The 24,035-nt window shown below is 39.7% G+C and overlaps 1 protein-coding gene across 1 annotated transcript in view; it reads right to left on the reverse strand.

Moving 5' to 3' along the window:
• LOC140675134 (uncharacterized) overlaps window positions 1-24,035 on the reverse strand; it is a 216,023-nt gene that overhangs the window by 170,443 nt on the left and 21,545 nt on the right. The window contains exons 3-4 of the mRNA XM_072909240.1: window positions 8,111-8,158; window positions 5,109-5,159 (exon numbers count right to left, since the gene is read on the reverse strand). Of these exons, the coding sequence (XP_072765341.1) occupies window positions 5,109-5,159; window positions 8,111-8,158 (99 nt within the window). The remainder of the gene's footprint in view (window positions 1-5,108; window positions 5,160-8,110; window positions 8,159-24,035) is intronic.

The following is a 24,035-nucleotide window of genomic DNA, read 5'->3' on the forward strand; positions in this document are numbered from 1 at the left end:
CACGGAAAATTTCATTACGGATAAATGCGTAAGCCGAACAAGTGTCTCTCACCCTTTATAAACGTGACGGCTGCGCCCACCCGATACGCACAACCCTGACTTCCATGTTATCCATTTTATTTATACAACGGCGTTACAAAACGCTTAATGTATCCGTATGGATTACGTGGGATCCATTAACAGGATTACATATTATTCGAACATTGAGATATATAGAAATTTTATCTCTCCAACAATAACGGGGAGGAGGGAGAAAAGATAAATTAAAACATCTCTCTCAGTGTCGAAAATTTACAGAGATTACGAAAATTTACAGAGAAACAAAAAGCACGTAATTAAATGTAAACTCTTGATACGTAGATATTTGACAAGCTTTGTTTCGAGACCAAAATTTCCTCCCTCGATCGATCTAAATAAACCTTCAGCGAGAGCATGAACTGCGCAGGGAGCGCATCATCATTCGTCACTATTATTCACGGTCACGATACACGATATCGCAACAGAGAGGGCAGAAGAGAGTGGGGGGAGGGGGTGAAAAGCCCCTTCGTATCCACTCCTGATTGCCATCCTCGACTGCCGCCGACGAGGCGATTAAATTTCACACGACGGTTTCGAACACGCCTCTTTCATCGAAGAAGGTTCCGCGGTGCGAGTAGTCGATCTCTTCTCCCTTCCTTCCCCTCTGGTCGATAGATCCTCAGCCGGGGTGGTCGTGGATAGCTACTCGAAGGGAGTGCTCCAGGTCATGATGCATCATTTTCCACATCAACCCGCCGTGAATCTCTCGAGGACGTATCTCGTGAATAGCCCCACCTGTCACAGTATTATCATCCAGCACGCTCGGGAATCGTTGAGAATTAATAAACCTTAAAGTTATTATGAGTAACTGCTGGTCTCACTTTGAAGAATCAACCGTCGGAAAAATATTTGTTCACCGGTAACAGTGAACAAAAATTCTCACGTGATGAAAATATATATTTTTGATATTTCTATCGTTTTATATACTTATAGACGTTGATATAAAACTACCGCACATTTTTAAAAGAAACTAGAATAAAATTATGAATTTTTGAAACCAAAAATTAATTTCTTACAATTCTTAAGATATGTTAAAAATGGAAACATTATTGTACTAATATTAATGTTATTATGACATTTCTGACGATGGAATTAGCAGATTGATTTTAACGGAATCGAGCTGCGCCATATCGGATTATCGTTAGCGTACTGTCGATGTAGCAGCGCATAATCTCATGGTTCGTATTCGTTGAAAATCAGCGTGCACGATACAGGCGGCACTCGCCGAGAAAAGGGGTCGACTACGGGCATGATAATGGTCGCTGTCCTCGCTGATAGTTCCGGGCGTTTTGAATAATTCAATAAGAGCAACTAATTGTGTTTATGCAAATTCACGCGAGACGAGGACTCGAAAGAGGGGGACCGAGAGAATCACTCTGCCGGATCCTGCGCATGATTTCCCAAGGATGCGGGCAACGCGAGATAAGACGAGAGCGACGTGTCAGGAGGGTCGGAATGAAAAACAAACGTGTTCTATACACGACGACCTACTCGAAAAAGAAGAAAATACATCCTGCAGACAGAGGGGGAGTGAGCGCCAAAATGAGACCGGCACGCGCAGTCTGAAACATATGCACCCCGTTGACCGTTCAACGGTCAGGAGAGAGATCCCGCCCCTTGATTAAGCAAAACACAACCTCCGAGGGATTATCTAAATTGCTTCGTGAAATGAATTAACGGTGCTCGTCGATGATCACGCTCCCTTTTACCCTGCTCGTCTCCCCGTCTAATCGACATGCAACAGAACGCGTATAGACTCGCTTAATTTCGTGATAGCGATAACCAGACCCGGCTGAATGTATCGTTTTTCAACGTGACCAACTACGGTATCGCGCATGCCAGCTCCTGCTGTTATCCTTTCCCAGTTAATACAAGCCTCGACGATAATGAGTAAACAAAACATACCGAGCAAAACATACGATGATTAAATTAGCCCGAATACATAGCGCACGTCGCGATGATTAATTCCAAAGTACACTACCGAATACTTGGTCGGGTGTCTCTCGACATAAGAAGCTAAACACTTACAGCTTGAATCGAACTACTTGACGTCGCGACCTCTCAACGTCTCGGCGCATCTCTACCCTTATCGCGTCGCTACCCTCGAAAGCCAGAGAGAGAACTCGTGAGACGTGAGTTGATAATGTCGCCAATGGCCGTTTTGCGAACTGCGAACTCATAGTACAGGCTTGTGATACATTACGAGGGTAGCGCGGCAATTTTTCACGTTTATCGCATTCCTGTTGCGGCCCCGAGCCGATTCATGCCACGGTACGCGTAGCGCCCAGGACGAAGGATAATATGAAAGAACGCCCGGAATTAATTACCGGTGCGGCCTGACGTTTATACCGGGCGAGTTTATAATCCGAGGGCCGCATTTGTCTCTTCGAGGAAAACGCATTTAATGTTTCTGCGAGAGAGAAAGAGAGAGAGAGAGAGAGAGAGAGAGAGAGAGAGAGAGAGAGGAGGGAGGGAGGGAGGGAGGGAGGGAGAGAGAGAGAGAGAAAGCACCGTTTACCGTATGCGGCCGTTTCGTGCATACCGAGAACCGCCGCGAGAAACCGGTGTAAGTGCATTGTCTTGTAAAAAGGGTATCCGACCGCGAGTTCAATTAACTTAATGCAAATTACCTGTCGCGTCTATGCCTGTATATACGCGTTCTGCTAAGGAAAAGGAAAAGGTAGAGGAAAAATTCATGAATCATTTTATGCGTATCTGATAACTACGCAATGCCCGCGCGAGCAAAATTATGACGGATTGGTTTGCATTAAAAATTATCGTCGAAGAAAATCTTTAACGTCGACAAGATGGTAGCTGGGCACTTTCTCTTCCTTGCGGGGGACTATATAATTTTGAAAAAAATCTCTTTCCTAAATATCACAGAGTAATCTTTCTAATCGCGTTGAAAGCATTTCGTCGCGCTCAACATACATACTTCTTTGCACGATACATTTCCGTTTGATCATAAAGAGCCTAGGAAGGCAAAGGCAAAAGGTATTACTTTGCCGTTTTGCGAGAGCCAGAAGCGACTTCCGCCGAGTCCAGAAGTCCCGCAGGATACACTATGTACTGTATACGAAAACCACCTCACTCATCGTCTATCCTTCCTCCATTGAAGAAGTTGTAAAGTAGCGGCACATGTGCGTCCCGTCGTCGAGTATAAATTTTGCATGGCCTGACATTGTGTAAACGTAAATCTTCGACACGAAAGAGGGTATTAAATGTATTTACGAAATTGATGCAATTTGTTTCGTCAATTCAGACACGCTCGATAACCTGTGATTATACGTGCACATACGCTCATTAAAATGCGGCTCAAAGGACGCGATTCAAAGGATACTGCCCAATAATATACCGTTACTGTCACGTAACCCGTTCGATTCACTTAATGCGGACTTTGCATCGCATTTTCTTACGTTGAGTTTCTTCGCGAATGTTCCTGAACCCCAGGTCTGGGCACAAAGATACGTTCCCGCCGGCTCAATTAATGAGTGGTAATTACGGACCCCCGTTCCGACCGCGTCGAGAATATCTTGAAAAATTCTTTCTCTCCCTGCCGGCCGCACTTAATTACGCAAAAATACGTTGACGCGATTTTTCTTGCCGATTAATTGTTCCTCGAGCGACGCCGGGGGATCCTTGCTCGCGGCATCATCTCAAAGACTCGTTAATTGAGACAGAAATTTAATTATCGATTAGACTTAATGCGGGAGATTAGTTTTATATGATACTAAAAGCGATACCCGCGCTCTTTCTCTTCGTTAAAGATTCTCCGATAAATTCTAAATTTAAATTTCTTTTAATGGAAATAAATATTTTATTGAAACAAACTTTTAAAATTATAAGTGATCTTTTTATCTATCAATTTGACACATCTGTAAATTAATAATTCGTCAAAATCTCAATCTCTTCAATCGCTTGAAATCATAACACTTGAATTTTAGTACTTCTAATTTAATGCGCGATTACTTCTCAGACACTTCTTTCGTAGATAGATGTTTCTTTGATGTCAAGGCTATGATCGTGGCTCTGTGTATGAAAAGGTGGAAAATGGAGCCAGTAAGTTTATGAGGCATTATGTTAGATGAAAATTCCATTCTCCGCGACCCTCGGAATATTGTCCGCTAGCGAATAACCGCGGGACGAGGTGCTTGAATTTTCAACGGGCCGCCCCTCTGCAAAGGGACATCGAGGGGTAGAAAACGCGTCAACGTTTCGACAACTCTGGCGGCAACTCTCCCGCGCACCCCGTGCTTCTTTTTCCATCTACCATCATGTAATTCGAAATGGTGCGTGTTGCATTCTCGTGTCCAATGCAATATAGCCACGTGCATACGTCGCGTACTCCATACAGGGAATTACAAATGGACAAAGCCCAGCTGCCGACCGACACTACTGCGGTGCCAAATCGAATGGTGACACGCGAGACACGCGACTCTTTCTCTCCCGCTCCATTTTCCGCCCCCAACCATGCACGCTTGATCGTCATCACCATTTCTCTTTCATTCTGTATCTTTCACTCGCGATCCGTGACGCGCGTTTGTGTTTTTAAAATGATGACACGCGAATATATCCAGCAAAAAAAAAGATTGTATATGATATAATGATAGGTATAATGTAAAATAATCTATAATTATGTATATGAAAAATTTTTTCTTTTGTAAAACGATAACATTTAAATAAATTTAATATAGCCGATAATATCCGTCTCTGCATTTTATTGCATCTGTACTAATTGCTTCAAATCTTTATAATGTGTATGCAATAAAGACGTACGATTATTCTTTAATATTCCATCATATTTTCATTTTTATCAATTTTCATATCTAGTACGTTGTCATAAATCACTAACATTTTTCAAGTATTAATCGAACATGCATAGCTTTTCGCTCGACACAATTGCACACGGTTGCCGAGAGCCATTTCGAAATTGTCCCTTCGTTCGCATCCATTAATTACGGTCGTGCTATAACGGCTTAAGCGATATTGCCCGATCATCGCATTAAAGACAGTCACGCGTTACTACTTACAAGTACTGCGTTTGATTAACACCGCAATTTGTCCAAGAAAAGAATATATTTCTGTAAAGCAAGAAGAAAACGTATAATTATACGAAACATTATCTTACTTTCATTACGAACATATTGAGACTAATTTAATTATCTTTTTATGACATTGGTTTTAACATTATTTTTATATGGATATAATTACATAAATAATGACATATTTCTAATAAAACACGCTGCTAATACACAAAAAAGTTTTCACTATGCATAAATGAAATACATTCATAATAGCAAATCTCTTGCGTGACGCCCACCCTCCTTGGAGGGGTCGTAATCACGGCTTTAGTCTTTCACTAGTAACAAACAAATATATTTTCAGGGTCGTTGGTTAATATGTTAAACATTTCATACCGAGGCCCAGAATAGCAGCCGGGAAACCCTTGTCCCTTTAGTCCCAAAGTAATGTCAGGTATTACGATTCCCGGGAGAATTCCTACGCCCCTTCTGTCTCTCTTAAATTATCGCTGTAATTACGGCGTATGCATCGTAAAGCGCGGCCGCCCGGCACAATGTCGTCATGCTCGCAACTCGGAAGAAAAGTATGCTTGTGATCAACGTATTTCCTTTCTGTAGACGCGCGACAAGAATTCACTATTTTACAGCTCGTATTATTTTCTTATGACAAATCTCACATTTTACAATCATCTCGCTTCTGAAATCTCTCATGATAAAAATTATGGATACACATTTTGCGTTACGTAAGCTACGACAAAGTCAATCATGTCGATATACATACATCAACTTGCGCCACGTATAAAGCGTCCGATGTTGAGAGAAAATCGCGTGGGACAACGAAACATCGCGTTTACGTCGTCGGAGTTATATATCGGTTGTGAAAGGAACATTTTCGTATTTTGTGAGTTATAGGAAGTTCGTGTAGCGCTCTTTCCCTAGACTGGCGCGGATAAATTATCGTCGTGTCACGGATCTACATCACGTGTCTACTTTGTCCGTGTTGGTGGCTATCTCATGTGATTCTTTCTCAACACGAGGTCCTCGGATCGCGTTTCGTAATCTCACGCATGTACACGACCTTTCACCGTACCTTCCTTCGGCAAGTGATTAATGATATCACCGCCGTCTTATGGTCGGACAAGAGTGTTGCAACATTTTTGGATTCCATTCGCACAATTCCTTTCGTGAAAGGAATTTAATTCTGCGTCGTGGCCGGAAGTCGAACGTGTCGTATGGACGTATTCTCGCGCGCCCACCTTTCCACTATTTTAGTTTCGTGGATTATGATGGTAATAACACGCGATCTCGTGATAATTCAAAATATAATACGCATGGCAGTATATGTTCCGTCTAACAATATTCATTAAATTTTTTCGCAGCAAAGAAGGTTACATACCATGAATCGCAGATTTATATTAATGATAAGGAGAGATATCGTGACTCTACCGAAAGCTGGCTTAGCCTCTAGTAGAGTGTCATAATTCCTACCGGACGTCAAATTAATTCCATTGCTTTTAATTTGTCATTCTCTACATGACATTGGCGACACAGATGAAAAGTGACAAGCACGCAACGTACTGATTAAGAAACTTCAACTTTCAGCTAACACGTCGACGTTCATATTTTGTAAAAATATCGTGCACGAACAACTTTATTTTACCGTGACTCGGTATACGATCAATACTTTAACGATATGCAAAGAAATTTTAAGAAAGCATGTCGTGTGATAATTACGTTTTCTTATCTAATATCGCAACAATCAAATTATAAATCTTCAAATCTTCTCTTAATTTACAAATCTAATAACTTACAAGACTGAAACGATTATAATCATTAAATCATATACAATATTTTAACGTAGCAACAACAAAAAAATTGTTTGGATGTTTTTCTTTTATAATAAATGGATGGAAAAATTTACGATCCAAGTCATTATATTCTAATTCCAAATGTTTCTAGAATCCTTTTCGAGTTAATAGAATATTAAAATTCACCTACAGTTACACAACAGCGATTATAACCGCGCGAGGGCAACGCGAGTTGCAAAGAAAACAAGAAGAAAAGCAGAGTAGCAGAAAGCGAGGAGTGTAATAAAACAATAGCCGCAATTTTTTTATTATCTCAGCGATGATTAAAGTAATGCGATTTCCATCCTTTCATCGCGGCAGAAGCGCAAATGAGCGGCCGGGTATTGTTCGTGTTTCCCCGTGCGGGCTAACAATCGTCGTTCCTCTCTCGGCTTCGCAAAACCGAATAATCAATCCACTTCGCCGTGAAACGTTTCCCTTTGTATCGCGAAATATCCGCCTCTCGAGATCTTTACGACGATGGTACGCGCGAGTGGCATTTCGCCGGCAATGTAGCCGCGCATTCGCCGCGTCGTACGAGTGCGCCGAAAGAGTGCGTAAAAGCGGAGGAAGAGAGAGTAAAGCGAAACGGCGCGATGATAAAGGACGGATAGGGCGAACTTTAAACAGTCGCTGCATAATGCATCCGAGTTGGTAGTAACGGCCCCGCCGGCGCCGGCCGTTTCTTCGCCCGAAGGGCGCGCGCCGCCCTTCGCAGTGAAAAGCTTTCCTGTCACGGAGGGCCAACTTTCGTTGTCGCGTTGACGCGATCCTCGTCGAGTGACGACGATGAGAGACGACGAGTCGCGATGACGGTGGATTATTTTGACGGTTCGACACGAGCGGCAACGCGTAAAACGCCCAAATAGATTTTAACGGGGGCTGGTGCGAAAACGCATGATCGGTCCCGCTACCAGGGTGCTCGTTTGTAACTCGCGTGTTCTCGCATCGCGTAATCGCCGATAATTACGACGGAATGACGCGGCCGTTCTTACGGCACGCCTGCTCGACCGCAACGTATTATTCTATCGTTTGCATCGGCTGCACATACACGCATCGATAGAGGCCGTAACTGGCATCCCTCGATCGATGCACTCTCGTGAAAATGTTTTTCGCACGATCACGAGGCACTAGCCAAATATAAAATAAAAGTTTGTCACTCACCGATCGATATACAGCAGTGAAGTTGATGCCATTAAGCTACGTTGATCTCTGTAACATACAAATATAAAATCCAAATTATAAAAGCACCTATAAAATAATTAATATTTCAAAAAATTATTATCATACGCATTGAACTTTATATTTGATCCGAACAATATTAAACAGATATTTAATAAATTAATTTTATAAATTTTGAAAAGATTTTAGTTTTTATTAAGTAGCATTTACAAGATTATATATTATAAGCAATATGTATTATAATTATATGTGTGTGTTATAATTATAATTCAAATAATATGTTTTTATATTATAATTATAATGATAAAATTATATAGCAATTTAATATATATTATTTTATTTCACATTTATATTATTTTACATTTTACATTTATCTAATTTTATAATACATTTAAATACTTTGTTAATATTTTTTAAAAATAAATTGGAAATATAGTCAGTATATTTCATTTTAACACTATATTGTATCGCTTTGTCGGCATTCGACTATAGCGTTATCAAATGTACGGTGCCTCCGACAATCCTCTCGCGCTCCCTTTCCTATCTTCATCAAAAGGGGGAAGGGGAAGGGGAAGTGGAAGTGGGGATCTTGCTTCAGCCCTTATGCTAGCACCCCTTCCTTCGTGGTAATGCATTAATACGCGCGTTACACGCGTACAATACGTCCGAGTGAAGGAGCCGTAATGTTGGCACCGTCATGTATGTATATTGTAACTCCACGTCCCACCGTCACCCCTTCGTAAAGCAGACGTCCCTTATTATTCTCTAGCTCTTTCTCTTTTCTTCTCTCTATCACCCTATTCCCACTCGACTACCCTTGTCGCGCCTCGTATCGAGGTACCTACACGATTCTCGCATTACCTCAGTGACCTTCCAAGCTTTGGTCACTTAGCAATTACTTAACGAGCTTCCAGACCGGTCTGCGTTTGTCGACACTGCAGCGGCGTGAGGTATGTTCAAGCCCTTTTTTGCCGGAAGTAATATGTTTGCAACTCGGAAGCTCCCCTTCGTTGCGGCACCAATGAGGAATGCCACGAACTGTCGACGAAAATTCTTGTGGAAGCATATTATAGAGAAAGGGTTAGGGTTTAAAAGCACAGTTATAAGCAGTCGGAAATGAAGCGAGATTGGTAATTTTTGCGGTATTTAGTTCATTAACGTTTGAGAAAAATTTAAGCGTGGAAGAATTAATAAAAATATTTTCCTAAAATATGCTGTACGCATACATTCCTGTTGTTTTTCTAACATGTAATATTTATAACGCAATATTTTTAACGTAATTGAGAGTTATTAAATTTCCTACGAATATAACACGAGGTACATTTGTTACAGCAGCATTTGTTTACAAAAGTGTCTGTTTTAATATAAACTGTTTTTTTTTTCATGAGCTAACATCAAGATATTATCGCAAAAGAAATTCAATATCAGTTAATATTATCAGATAAAATGTAATGCAAACGACAAAGAAGCGTAGAAAGTATAATATTTTTCCAATATTATTAAATTATCAAGTAGAAGAGCCCATTAAAATGTCACTTTTTCAGAGAATATAAATAAGCATACTATGACGAATGAGCGTCTGACGAAAATGAAATACAAATCCCGGCACCCGAGGAAAGTAAAGTGTCGCGCGAACGTCAGTGAATAAATTATTATCGAGACGTAGTTGATATTCGACGACTGGATTTATGCAAAAGTACATTAATTAAGATTGCAAAAACTGAATTTTCTAACGCATCCTTCGCTAATGACAGGAACAGGTTGTTCGACCGATGCAGAGTTTTATCATTACAATATTTGCATATATAATATATAATTATCATAGAAAAAATAGTTAAAACTAATGAAAAATCTTTTTTCCTGTTTGATTATATTTTAAAATACAAAATTTAAAGTAGGAATTGTACACTTTATATACGTATGTCAGAATACAAATTAATGATTCAATTCATGTGATATTAGTAACATATATAGAGCAATCAATGATTCAATAGAAGAATAAAATTATAAAATGATAACATACGAATATTTAAAAACTATTCAAATAATGTTTGATAACTTATTTATACAATTTCCCATATAATAGGTATCTCTTTTTTCTCTACGAATCATTACTCGCAACAGACCGCATGTATTGTTGATTCGTATACTAGAATTGCATGTATAGAAAAAAACTCTATTAAACTACTAAATCATAATTCCGCGTTCGTCGGTCCATGCAAAGGTTCGCGCGTATTGCGCCGCAATAAAAAACCATTTCGATAATAGACTCAATGTCGATCTGTATTACTTACCAACCCCCTTAGCTTCATCTTCGCGTATATGACGACGAATGCGTCGATGGGGATCGACATGTCAGTCGTGGTTGGTTGAAAAATAGGGGGTGATACTCTCTTACTAGCTGTACTAACCCTTCGATAAAGCTCGATATTATGGTGAGTTCGCTCGCTTCTGAGATGGCTCTGTGTCCTGAGGGATCACCCGACATCCTTTACAAGCACCATTCACGAGCGTACAGAGTATAAAAGTATCTGTAAATACGTACCTCATTAATAGTAGGACGATGTATCATGTTCCACGAGGGTAAAACGAACTTTTCATTTCTTTAAGTTACAGATGATGTTAGCTCTTCGAAACATTTGTATTTTATTTATTATTAAAATGTAGTATTGTAAAAAGAATTACACACAAAATATTTAATCTAAGATTATATCACATTTTACTTTTTAATTATAAGATAAAAAAAATTATAAGACACTAAAACTTGTGAGATTCTTATTTTTCATATCATTACTTTCGTCAATTTGTATGTCTGTTTGACAATTACCAATAGATTTTTTATGTAAAATATATTTTATTGAAATAAAAATTTTCCTTTTCTTACTATCCAGAATATCAATTTTGTCAATTATTATACTTACATTATTAATTATACATTATTTGTTACATTAGCTGAATACTTTTAGACCTGTCTGAAAAATAAGCACGATACATTATGCGTCCCTCGGAGACGGCAGTAACCCTTCGATAGAAGTCGACATTATGTCGGGTTTCGCCGCTCCCAAGATGGGTCTCCTGTGTGTCCTAAGGGATTACTAGACGCCCCTGCCAGCCACCGTTCGCGGATGTATTGAATATAAAAGTATCTAAGTAGATAGTTTGCTGAAATAACATACCGGCCCAGCGTCGCACGACTTCGTATACAGTAGATGGAAGCCATTTTGAATGTCTTCGACCCTACCAGTTTCCGTGCAAACGAATAATAACCACGAATTGAACCACGATCCCATCGCGAGCTCTCAAAGCCGAGAAAATATATATACCATTCGGATTTCTTTTGAGACACGCATATGCATCAATCGTCGAATCGAGGGATTTCACCGAGCGAAGGTTCATATACAATGTTGGAATATCTGATCGAATTCAATTGGAAATAATCACAGTGTGTGACTTGTGGACCGATTAATATTTTACACCGATTTATAAGTGATTTACAATTGTCATTCTTTTAGTCTAAATTTTTTTTTCTTTAAATATCTTATCCAATACAAACATGCAAAGAATACCAATCATAACGATGATAGACAATCTAGCAAAATTATGCGAGCACGATTTGCACGGAATATAATTATTTCTTCGCGAAAATGCACTTACACGCTACGGTGAAAATCTGCATTGTATCGCTGACATAGTGTGTAGTCGATTATGATCGTTGATAAGTGACATCCGTGGGTAAGGCTTACGGCAATTTGAAACATTAATTGCAGATTAAACAGAGGTCTAGATATACCAGTGCAGGGATAATTATGCCGCGGTAATCTCCGGCTGACCATTCGTGCACTATGGCCAATAGTTCTGAACGTCGCATGAGTGTCGTCGCACACCCACTTGCAGTTGCAAATCGCACGGGTGTGTGCGCCGCAGGCTTCACCCTAAGCCTCGGCATTTGTGTATCAACCGTGGCGATAACCTGCCATCCGTGATTGGCAGTAAGCGCGTGCCGATGTAATGCGCATTGACATCTGCACCAGATACCGGACGTAAAATCGTAAACTATCGTGATTCACGATCTCTCTTCGTCTATTATTATATCATGACACGAAAGCGAACCCGTCGACGCGAAAGCGTGCACGTTTATCAAAATTCTTTATTCGCATGTGCATCGCGAAATAATATCTCAATCTAGCAACGCAAAACAACTTTTAATAAAAAAGAAAATCATTTCAACGCTCGAGCGCCGGTAAATGTGTACAACTATTAAAGAATTCGCGTGACACGCAAAAACACTCACGCGAATATTATATCTGCTCGAAAATATCACTTAACTCTTTCTCACACACTCATATATTTACATATAAATATTATGTATATTGTTACTACACAAAGATTAAGTAAATACCGTGCAAGATAATGTGCCAAATTTTTTTTCAGCAATAAAAGAGAAGAAAAGTTTCGTCTCTAATAGCATTTTGTTTACAATATTCGTTTGTAAAATCCCCGCGAGAACTGCGAAGGGAAATTGCACGTTCTTTCGTACCTTTTTTCTCACTTCGCTTTGAATCGTCTAGTATCGAACGCGGAGCTTGCTCGTGTAAGATTACAGAAACGAGGTGTCTCGAACGACATCTCGTATTAACGAATTCCATTATGGGAACAGTTATGGCAGTGCGCTATCGTTACTGATGAGCTCAGGGAGCTACGACACGTACCACGACCTCTTGGCGACTTCCACCTTTACCTTCATCCTGCTAAAAGCTTCGAAGAGACCAACGCACCCAAAACTTTGCTGCTCCTCTGAATTCCTAAAGAGCGTCCAACTCACTAAAAAGCTGCATTAATTAAATCCACGATTTCAATCAGTTGTATTCTCTTATATTTAAGCCGATTTATTTAATCTTTTTTTATAAAATAACCGTGACTTCCTTCTTCCTTTGATCGCAAAAACGACTTAAGAAATTAATTTATTTTTGCGACAAAAACCTGCCGCCGTCTCTTCCTACGAATGTCTACGTAATCTTTTTTGACACAAAAGTATTTGACTTATACCAGCAACGTAAGAAATCTCCGCAAAGAAATTCAAGCGCACACAACGACTTCATTATTCAAACATAATCAAAACTTGCGAAATTTAATGAAGCTTATGTAATGTCTGTGCATATATAAATAGTACTTTCTTAGAAATCCTTAGAAATTAAATTTTAATTTAATAGAATAAGCATCGCAGAGAAACTTGGTCAATATCACGATCTATATGCAAATGCCTGCGTCCCAGAAACTTCGGCGCGCAGATGAATCATGTCTCGCGCAGAAATCTGTACTCACGAGTTCGTAAATGTAATGAAATCAGCGCAATCCCGGTAAAGGGCGAGAGAGCGGGCGCCAGATTAACCGTTATAGCGGAGTACTTTTTCTTCGTGATTCCAGAACACGTCGTTGTCTGGCCGCGTCAGGGTAAGGGTAGCCCTCCACGCTGCGGAAGATAACATTTAGCCAAGGCCCCAGAAATATTCTAATCCTCCCTTCCCAACGTTACGCGCCTCATCCAACGCTGTGGCAGCTGACGTCCTCACAAAAGTTCCGTCTCCCCGTCACACCCTCCCTCTCTCACACTCCCTGCTCTACTCGTCCCTTATTTTCTTCTTTCTCTGCCCTGTCAGCCGAAACGTTATGCATTGAGCTACGGCCTAGCCAACTATCTCTCTCTCTCTGTCTCTCTCTCTCTCTCTCTCTCTCTCTCTCTCTCCCCCTCCCCCCTCTGTCTTCATCCATCTTTCTCTCTCGAGCATGGTTTGCTGCGCAACAATGAGGGGATTTATTTTATAAACACGGGATATCCCCCGCGAGGCATTGTGCTGTCCAACGGAGAAGGAAAATGAGAGAAAACGCGTGGGGTGCGGGAGGGGAAGAGTTAGAAGGGTGACGCGAAAGAACTATGGCCGCCGTGACTAACGTGCCACTTCGCGGACTGCCTGCTTGTCTTTCATGAGCGGCTCTGATGGACCACTCGAGAGCGTCCGCGTTCTGACCACCGGCCCAAAGGTAATCCCATTTCGGCAGAGTCCCGCGACACGAAAGAGACTGAGTTTTTTCACGGCATGACAAAGTCTGAGGAATCGCATCTTTCAAGCTGAATTTTCGCTATACGCTTGATAAAAAATCAACAACGAAGCGCTGCGTCTTCTTTCGGAACCGACTTACGAAAAGTCGTCAAAATAAATTACTTTCCAACGAGAATAATATTTTTAATAAATAATTTTATAGCGTTTCTTATCATTGCTAAAGAGCAGTAAAAAGAGACAAATTTATCTCCTTATGCTTTGATACAAGACCGGAAGTAATTTTTTTACGACGCTTTTATATCAATTTCATGATAAAACAATTTCTACTGCTTACATTCTTTTAAATATTTTCAGTAGATCTATCTCATATTTTACTATCAATCCAAATGTATTCTTTTCTTTTATAATTATAGACAGAAATAAAAATTAGAATCAAAAGATAATTACAATAAAGTTTGAAATTTATAATTGAAAATATCAAATAAATTTATTATTAAATTTTATTATCATCGGTAAAAATTTAAAACTATGAAAAAATCAGTAAAAATTTAAAAAGATGACATGTAAAAAGAATATAGAATAAATAACTAATATAAATATACTTTAAGTTCTTAGAAAAGAAGGATTTTTCCTCGAAAATTGTCATCCAATTTCTATTGGCACTCAATACCTTTATACATCGATAACATCTATATAGCCTCTTCACTTTTCACGGCTTTTTCCTCCGTTATACCTCTGGTAGTGCAACGCCCGTAATGAGCCGAGACAGTTGACTGACATGGCCATGACCCAAATGCTCGACCTCGGCTCAGCTATCGCGATCACAGGTGCATGCACAAAGCCAGTTTGGCATTAAACTGGTTATCACGAAGCAATTTTATTTTGGCAGAATCTCTCGTTCGTTTAACGATTATTCTTAGAACGAGGTTAGTCGGTCGTGCTATCTGAGCGACTGAATACGTGATCGGTGACTTGTGACTTGCTAAAACGTAGAATTTAATTTCCTAGTCACGAAGTCAAAGAGTCGCGCTGTTCTTCTCCGAATTAGAAAGACGTAAAGAGAATAAGAGTTGAAAACTGCAATTAAAGTTAACCGACATCAGTGAAACGGACCGCAAGGCGGATAAACGCGACGCGTTTTCTATTATTCCTAACATAAAAACGACAGAGATTCGTACTATATGATGACATTTATTCTCTCATGGACGACACTTTGCGAGATTAAACATTCAAATTTATTGCTGGCGATTTAATCATTGAAAAATCGTACCTAGCAATAATAAGTAAAAAAATCTCGATTTGTTTCCGCTCGTGCTCACCGTTTCAAACAGATTTCGTGCTACGTAATTTTATTCGCCCGCGCAAGGATGTTATCCCTTTTCCTTTAGCTGACAGCTTTTCCGGGCGCAACATTAAACGGAGTTGATTGGCGCATTTCCGACACGTGTCAAACTGCAAACTGCTATGACCCTCCTCGGGCACGCGTACGAGTTCGATACGAACAGGCAAACGCATTAGCTGTTAGTTTCCATTGCAACGTATCTAATAATTTTCTCGCAAATTTTAACGTCTAATCCCTCTTCTAAAAAAGATATATTATTTACATATTGTTGGCTCTTTTCCGAGATGCTGATTGGTTATCTCGATGTCTGTTGTCAAGTGCGTTAATGCCACTTGCTTCGCACGTGTCGTCTGTAGCTGTCAAATTTTGACAGTTTGTAAAAAACTGACAACTTGTAAAAAAATTAAATTAAAGAAAAGTTAAAAAAAAAAAGTTAAAGGAAACGAAGAAGATAAAAAGAGAGAAAAAAAGGTACATATATATTATATATACATGTGTTGTATATGATGAATTTATGTATAAACTTTTCCTATGATTTTATATGTATATTTAATATGTAATTTATATTTGTGTAAATAATAGAAAAAAAGAAGAGATGAAAGAAAGAAGGAGAAGAGATATAGAAAGAGAGAGAAAGACAGAAAAAGAAAAAAGGATGGTTTCTTAAAGCCAACCGTTAAATGTTAAAATTAAACATTCAACAATCAATTAGCATTAGAAACTTTAACGTTTAACTTTAACATACACAATAATAAGCATACCACACAATATAAACATACATAAAATAAATAGCGCGTGCTTAGAATGTTCCGGTGTAATTAAAAAAAAGATTGTAAAAAAACAATAAGAACATACATTCGCAAACAAGTTTATTCTTCTGCAAAGAAAGACAATAGTGGCTCGACATTAAATGCATGAAATGGACTCGTTTTGTAAATACTTTAATGGAAGAATAGCTCGTTACCAGAAATAAAGAAACCAAAAGAAATTTCACATGATAACAACACCAAAATAATTCGATGTGACTATTAAAGAATACTTGCTGATGAAATAAAAACGAATAAGTGTGGAACAGAATATAAATGTCGCAAATCGCAAGTTTTCATCTTACGTAGAACTCTCTGATGGAATCATAATTTTAATGAGATAACGTTAAAAGTTTTCGCTAGCAACACACGGTGAACTTCTGCGAGTGACGTGAAAAGAGAAAGATTATTAACTTGTCCGGACCGAGAAACTATGTTGAATCTCTCCATTTTCCATGTTGCCAGCGGACACGCGAATGAAATCACACAGACACAGGGCAATCAAAGTATGAAGAAACGCCCCGAAGGCTACCAAGATATGATGCTCTTTATATGTATCAGTATTGAAAACGCGCAAGTTAAAACTACAAGTTTATTTAATAACTTTACTGCGCTTGTGAATTTCGATATGATCGTAGTGAAATAGTTTCATCCTTCATTCTAATGTTAAAGGAACGATGACTATATGTTTTCAATTTATGAATAATATAAACTTAAATCTTGAATTGTATTTATATCTTCAATTGGAATTGAAAATGGCAATTGTCTTTTCATTTAACTTATTCGCTATCACACTTTATACTTACTATCGCCACTTGACTATTTAAATTTTAATTATTTGTTTCAAACGTCAAGTGTTCCAGGCCAATTTCTGGTCGTTCATTATATTCGCATTCACAAAATCTCAAGTTACGCGAAAGGATATAAATTCCTAAGTGAAGTTAAAATGAAAATTAAATAGCGAATGCGCCATAAAGTCGCAAGCACGGCCTGCTCAGTTATTAACTGCTCGGGGTAACTATTTGTCTTTCCAAAAGTCCCCATGGAGTTCCAACTAGCGCCTCAAATGCCCTTCGTCTTTTCCCATTTCACTAATAAATATTGCAATTACAATGGACAAAGATACAGCTAGATAATGGCGTTTCATTTCTCGCGCGTCTCGCGCTGATGCTTTTATTCTCCTGTTGTATCTCATCATTCGATGACGTGGCAGAAATGATGCGTGCACACACGAAAACACGTATCGCACGCACAAGATAAGATTAAAATCGGAGAGCGCCAGGAAGGCGGAACGACAGACAAGTCCCCCCTCGGATCGTTAATAATAATTACGAATTAACGTGTCGCTCTAAAGCCGCGTCGGGGGATTGAAATCGCTGCAAATGTAAAGTTATGACGAGGATTTATAACGCCGCGGGGCTTGGGGCTACGCGCCCGCGCTTCTACGAGGTGTAAATTGTTCGCGCAGGAAAGAAAGCCCCCCTGCTTAAATGGGATAGCCGGGAATTATGTGAGCGGTATTACGTAAAATTATGTTTCTCCACAGTGGTGTATATGCACACTTCGAAGAAACGCGGGAACGGTCGAAGGGGCTTCCCGCGTTGAAATTCGTACGTAAGCGACGCACGTGTGTCACGCCGGCGCCGTGGATAGGACGTGATACTTGGTAAGGTTTTTATGTAAACCGAGGCCGTGCCTGAAAAATTTATCCATGACTGTGTCGCGCAAACGACTATATCTCGAGAACATGTCCCACGTCCTATCCACGAGCAATCGGTGAGACAAAACGGGGCTCCCTCACTCTCGTCAGGCACATTCCGCTTAACGTTCACAATTTCCAACAGCGACATTTTCCATGGACGTACGTCGGACAGCGGACGTCGGTGGATGGGGTCACAGTTTTACGAGACCGGGTTATGGCAGCAGTTACGACTCGACACGCCGAGAAGCACTTGGAGACGCGAGCGACGACGGGTAACGTGGTCTCCCGTTCGTTACGCGTTCTAAGTTGTAGCCGCGCGTTGCACGATCGTTAAGACGATTAAGAAAAGAAAAAGGCAATGGCGCTACAATTCCGCCGAGCTGAATTCGAGCAACGTTAAAACACAGTCACTCGCATTCTCAGCCGACTTATATCTACGATTACACGGCCCGCCGACTCGCTCTCGCTCGTAGCAGAGCCGATTATTCTACCGGTGCACCGGTTGCAGTCGAAAGTTTCGCCATCACGTGACGACCGAATCCGACAGGACCGAAAGTTTTCGGGCCGAAACTCCTGCGGACGACTCGCCCTCGTAAGTTTCGCGGAATTTCTCTACTTGTGTCCGTTACGAACACCTCGCTATGATTTCGCGGATTCCTCCGGCCGCATACGCCATCGATGACGGACGATCGCGGTCGAAAGCGATCGTTATTTGTACATTGTCCGTTTCTCTGTCCCGCGCGATTGCAGTGTTTTCTCCGCGTTTCGGAAAATTTCGGACTGCGCGAGACAAATTGATACTAGTCGCAATTCATGTCGACCGTAAACTACGCTTTATCTATGACTCTCGCTGAAAGATTCACCAAACATCGATATTTTTTTATTACAGAAACAATGCGTGTGATTTAATACGAACATCGGATCATATGAGAGAGAGAGAGAGAAAGAGCATCTCTAATTTATTTGCTGTATTTTATTATAGAATTATATAGAATTAAAATTAGTAGTACATAATTTGTCATCAATCGATATCTGCTTCTATACAACATTCGAAATGTTGATTTGCAACATATGATCTGATGTGTGTGATATATAGTTCTTCCCCCTTCCTCTTTCGAATAAATTAATTTTAATATATTTCACAAAATACCTAACTGATTTGAAGTTTAACTAGAGTTGACTAAAGTTTATAAATTCCTTAATCATCTCTTGTCATATGTTATTATGTTTATATACTCTCGAATGTATCGATAATAAATGTTAACTACCTCTTTTATAACACACTTGATAGACAGAATAATTATATTCTATGAAACATGTGTTTTGTTCCATTTTTATTGTGCGTGGCATAATATGTATCATGCTCAATACAGAATTATAAGAGAGAAAAAAGCGTTATGAAAAATAAATACCAAATATATTATCAGAATCTCTTCAATCTCTTTATTTAATAGAGTTATTTACTTCAACCGAGTACACGTCAAATAAAACGTCGTTTGTTGCAAAACGGAATAAAATTTTACATTTATATTCCATCTATTTGCTACCGTTTATATAGTCTTCACTGAAATATAAAATGCGAATACACTGGATATATCTACATATTTTTTTCGTATTTCGCTTGTAAATTTTTTAAAAATATTCAACGAGAATGGGCAATCTAAGAGTCGCCATCGATGCCACGCGAACAAATATTATTTAACCTGACAAAGTCATCCAGTCGATAAAAAGCTCAGTCCGACATCGCGCCAGACAGCTTCATCGATTTTCATCCTGAATGTTTCATATGACCGCGCTTGGCTTTCTATCCGGTTAATCGATTTTTCCATAAAATTTCAAGCAGCCCTTAACAAATTAAACACGTTTTATACGTTGACACACCCGCCGCCCTTCTCGGACAGTCCGTTCACCTGTACGTCACTTAATTGAATTATTAAGCCTACTCGGGTGCGAAGGATAGATGCTCGCGGCCCGGCTAATTGCGGCCTCGTAAATAATGGGGACGATCTACTGCGCCGCGCAGTTTCGCCATCGGCCGTCGAGGGATGGTGCCGCGAGGGGACCGGCGCGTTGAGTGCCCCCTGAATAAACAAATACCGAAGCTTGCTCATTATTTACGACAATACCACGTTGCGGGCTCCGCTGCGGACGCTTGACGGACAGAGGGCCGGCCGGCCGGTTATATTGTATATCCGGCTGCGGTATAAACGCGGGACGTCGGTGCGGTGTCGGTGCGAGTCGGCGCAAAAGGGGAAGCAGGATGAGTTCCGGGACGAGTAACCTCGCCACTCTCCAACTCACGGCAAGGTGCGATGAATAACTGAAAATTTCCGCGCCCGGGCGAATTCCTTGGTGCCAGGCCCTCTGAAACGCGGTTTCAGCGTCGGAAAAGATGACGCGAGCTCGTTTTCACTGTCAACGCGTAGAAGGTTGCTGCTGGTTAAACCTTTAAAAAGTTTACTCGCAAAAACGAAAGACTGAAATAATTTCTCGCATAAACAGATTTGTAAATCATTCGCGCGAGGGTAATCGGATTAATTATTTCAAAACTACAACAAATATGGACAATTCCTAAATATATGTTACAGCTAAATTTTAAATAATGTAACTCCCTCTCTCTGCTATGAAATAAATATGATATCAACAAGAAATATTAATTAATTGAATAACAGCATCAACTATATTTTACCCATAATAAATGGGAAACAAACTGATATTTTACGTCTCTGGAATTAACGGTAAAAGAGACGATTACAAACATGTATCGAAATATAATATTTTAATAAAATGTTTGATAATTATTCCATAACGAGGATCAAATATTATTAAAGTGCATATAATTTAATTTTAATTTTAATTTCAACACAGTTTTCTCCGAAAAATTTATAGTATAAAAATGTGATGTAATTTCGTGCTGTTGAAGCATCACAGGCGAGTTTTTTTTCGAATACATATTCTTAAATCGAGAAAAAAGTGCACGACGTCGAAAAGGTCAGTCGTATCGATTAAAAGATATGTCGGATATCATCGGATGTAAAACGGAAATAATTATACGCGTAATGAAAGCCAGGTAACATTACGCGCGGTTCACGGACGAACGACTGCGCTCGCTTATAACATTAGTAGGGCTTTATAATTATCTCTTCCGATTAAACTGGTATAAAGCCAAACTTCCACCTCATATTTTTCACGAAAGTATCGGAATTTTTTAACCCCCGTGAATATATCGGGTATTCCTGAAGCTCGCCGATACCTGATACCGAGGTACGATATCCGGAAGGCAGATAAAAGCCGACTGTTTTTTTTTACGAATAACGCGATATTATTTTACGTTCATTTACGCTGCCGCGGCGAAACATAAATACGCGTTAAAGCAAACGTGACGCGCCGTGTGTATGCCCGGCAAAATATTAATTGAAAATTATTGATACTCCGACGAATGTTTCGTTATGATGTAAATGCGAGACGCGTTAACATTATTTTTGCGATTGAAATTATCGTTATTTATACTCAATTACATATACAAATTCCTTACATCTTTCTACGGTTTCACATTGCTGAAACATAAGATATACTCGATCATTTTTTAAATGCAATCAGAGAAGATAACAAGATTAACCGCGGGCTTCGAGGGAACGACGAACCTACTGACCGCTTTGAATTACAGCGATCATTAAAGAAACACGGGTATCGATTAAAGTATCATATATCATATATATTTTTACGATCCAACAGCGGGAAGAGAACGGCGTAGGAGATTCTCATATTCATCGGCTGTTCATTAACGTGGCGATCGCGACTCGGAAGGAAAACGTAGATAGATATATTGTTATCGCGAGTCGTAATACGGCAAAGTCCAGGCGCGTTAGGATCTCTCGAATACATACCGACGAAACCGGCATCCCACACTGTAAACACGGAAAGTCCATTAACAATTTTAGGGCCGTATTTTTGCAGCGCGCTGCCGGAATACAGATGCGTCCGCCACCGCGAAATACGTCGATATAATGGATATAAATATATTTATATATGACACACCCGGGGTTGTGCGCCTCGATAAATCACGCGGCTGTTATATTAATTACGTTCCGAATTGAAAGCGCGCAGTTTCCAATGTTGCCCTGGAGAAAGTACGGATTTGTATATGCAACGATTGTTGTAATATTTATCAGAGATATAATACTGTACCTATACAATAATATACTGTTACATGTATGCGTATGATTATGTACGTAGATGTAAAATAATACGATATTACAAATCCCAAGTTACACGGCACTGTAACATAAATTGTTGCCGATTAAAAAAATCAATTGTTACTAATGGGGTCTTTTGGGCCGATATCATTTGAATTAGAAGTGGGAGCGTGTGCTCTCTTGTGTGTATTCATTCGTGTTACGCGTCGTGTATTCTCGTAAAAACCGGCTTGGAACGTTTAACGTGCGACCGGCCGAAGACATTTGTTAGTCGACGTTGAGATTTACGAGTTACAACTTACTTTCGGAAACCCCCTGTCAGGACGCACACCGCAGGTAGCGAAGTCAGGTGGCACAGCCACAGGACGGAGAAGCATACTTCTATATTTAAGGATTGCTATCTTTTACGACTTGGAATAACGGAACGATGGTCGCATTAAATGGTATTTCTCTTTGCTGAAAATGCGGTTACATTATCGCGGTTATATTAAATTATATTGAAATATTTTTGGAACATTTATTTTTCTGTAACATTGTTATCGTTATTAATTTTAATCATTAAAAATGAGAGATAAACATGTGTATTTTAAAGTTATTTCTGACAAATAATTCGAGATAACGTGTGTAATGTGTATCGCTCGTACATAATTACATCACTTGCATAATATCCACTGACATTTCCGACATAGCATCGTAATATGACTTCAACCGGGACAGTATCGACAAGCATGCGATTACATAACGAGAGATATAAGCACTTCCTGTATCTGGTCAGCCTTTAAGCGCCGATCGCGCCGTAACAGTACAAAGAGTAATTCGATTTGATCATTCGAGCTTTGAGAGTGCGCGCGAACATCGATTGCAATTGTCAATTGACAATGAGCCATTGTCAAGTCAATGTATGTACGTAAGCGAGATTAAATCTGACTCTCGAGGCCGTTGCAGTTAGTACTTTAGCAATCTCGATCCCGATCGAACGAGACGAGGTGAATTTTATTGACCCCTTTTTGCACCCTATACTGTCACCATTTATATATCATTGTCTTTCCGTCAACAATGATCTACGTATAACACGTGCGGCTATTTGCGATATCGGCTGTTAAAATTTAGACGACTCTCGTATTCAGCTTCGTCGAAAATTCAATTAAACATTGTTCCGCTACAATGCATCGTGCGCGCGTGCGCGCGCGCAAACGATAATATATATATAATATTTAAAATTCTCTACAACGATTCGCGAATTGCGCGCATTGCAATTGCTAAAAGGTAAAAAATTAATTACGGATGACACGTGCGGTCACTTGCGGCGCGGGTCGTTAAAATTTGAACAAAGCGCGACCCGCAACACAGCAGGGATTCAATTAAATATTATCATGCTACGGTGAACCGGTCGTTTATCATATTTGCGAGATAATACAACGTTTTGCGAATTCTACGCATCCGACGATCGCCCGAAGGCAGAAAGTTGATTACGGCTGTTGCCCGTTTGTAAATACAAAAGTACGTCGTTACGTAAAAACCGCATGAAAGCGCGGTCCGCAATATTCCGAGCGACAATACCGGAATAGCTACAAAGGTCACCGTTTTTATTTGAAAATTTAAATGACAATTACTATTTCTCTAAATTACCTTTTCGATTTTCAGGGCGAATTTAAAAAAATTTTAAAAATACAATGTGCACAAAATTAGAAAAGGATTTTGTGCGGAAAATGAATAACGATATTTATAATTGTCCATCATTGACAAAAAAATTTTAATAAGTAATATTATGACGGAAACGAGATACTATCGTTCATACGAGC

Source organism: Anoplolepis gracilipes, chromosome 2 (assembly GCF_047496725.1).
Source record: "Anoplolepis gracilipes chromosome 2, ASM4749672v1, whole genome shotgun sequence".
NCBI lineage: Eukaryota > Metazoa > Arthropoda > Insecta > Hymenoptera > Formicidae > Anoplolepis > Anoplolepis gracilipes.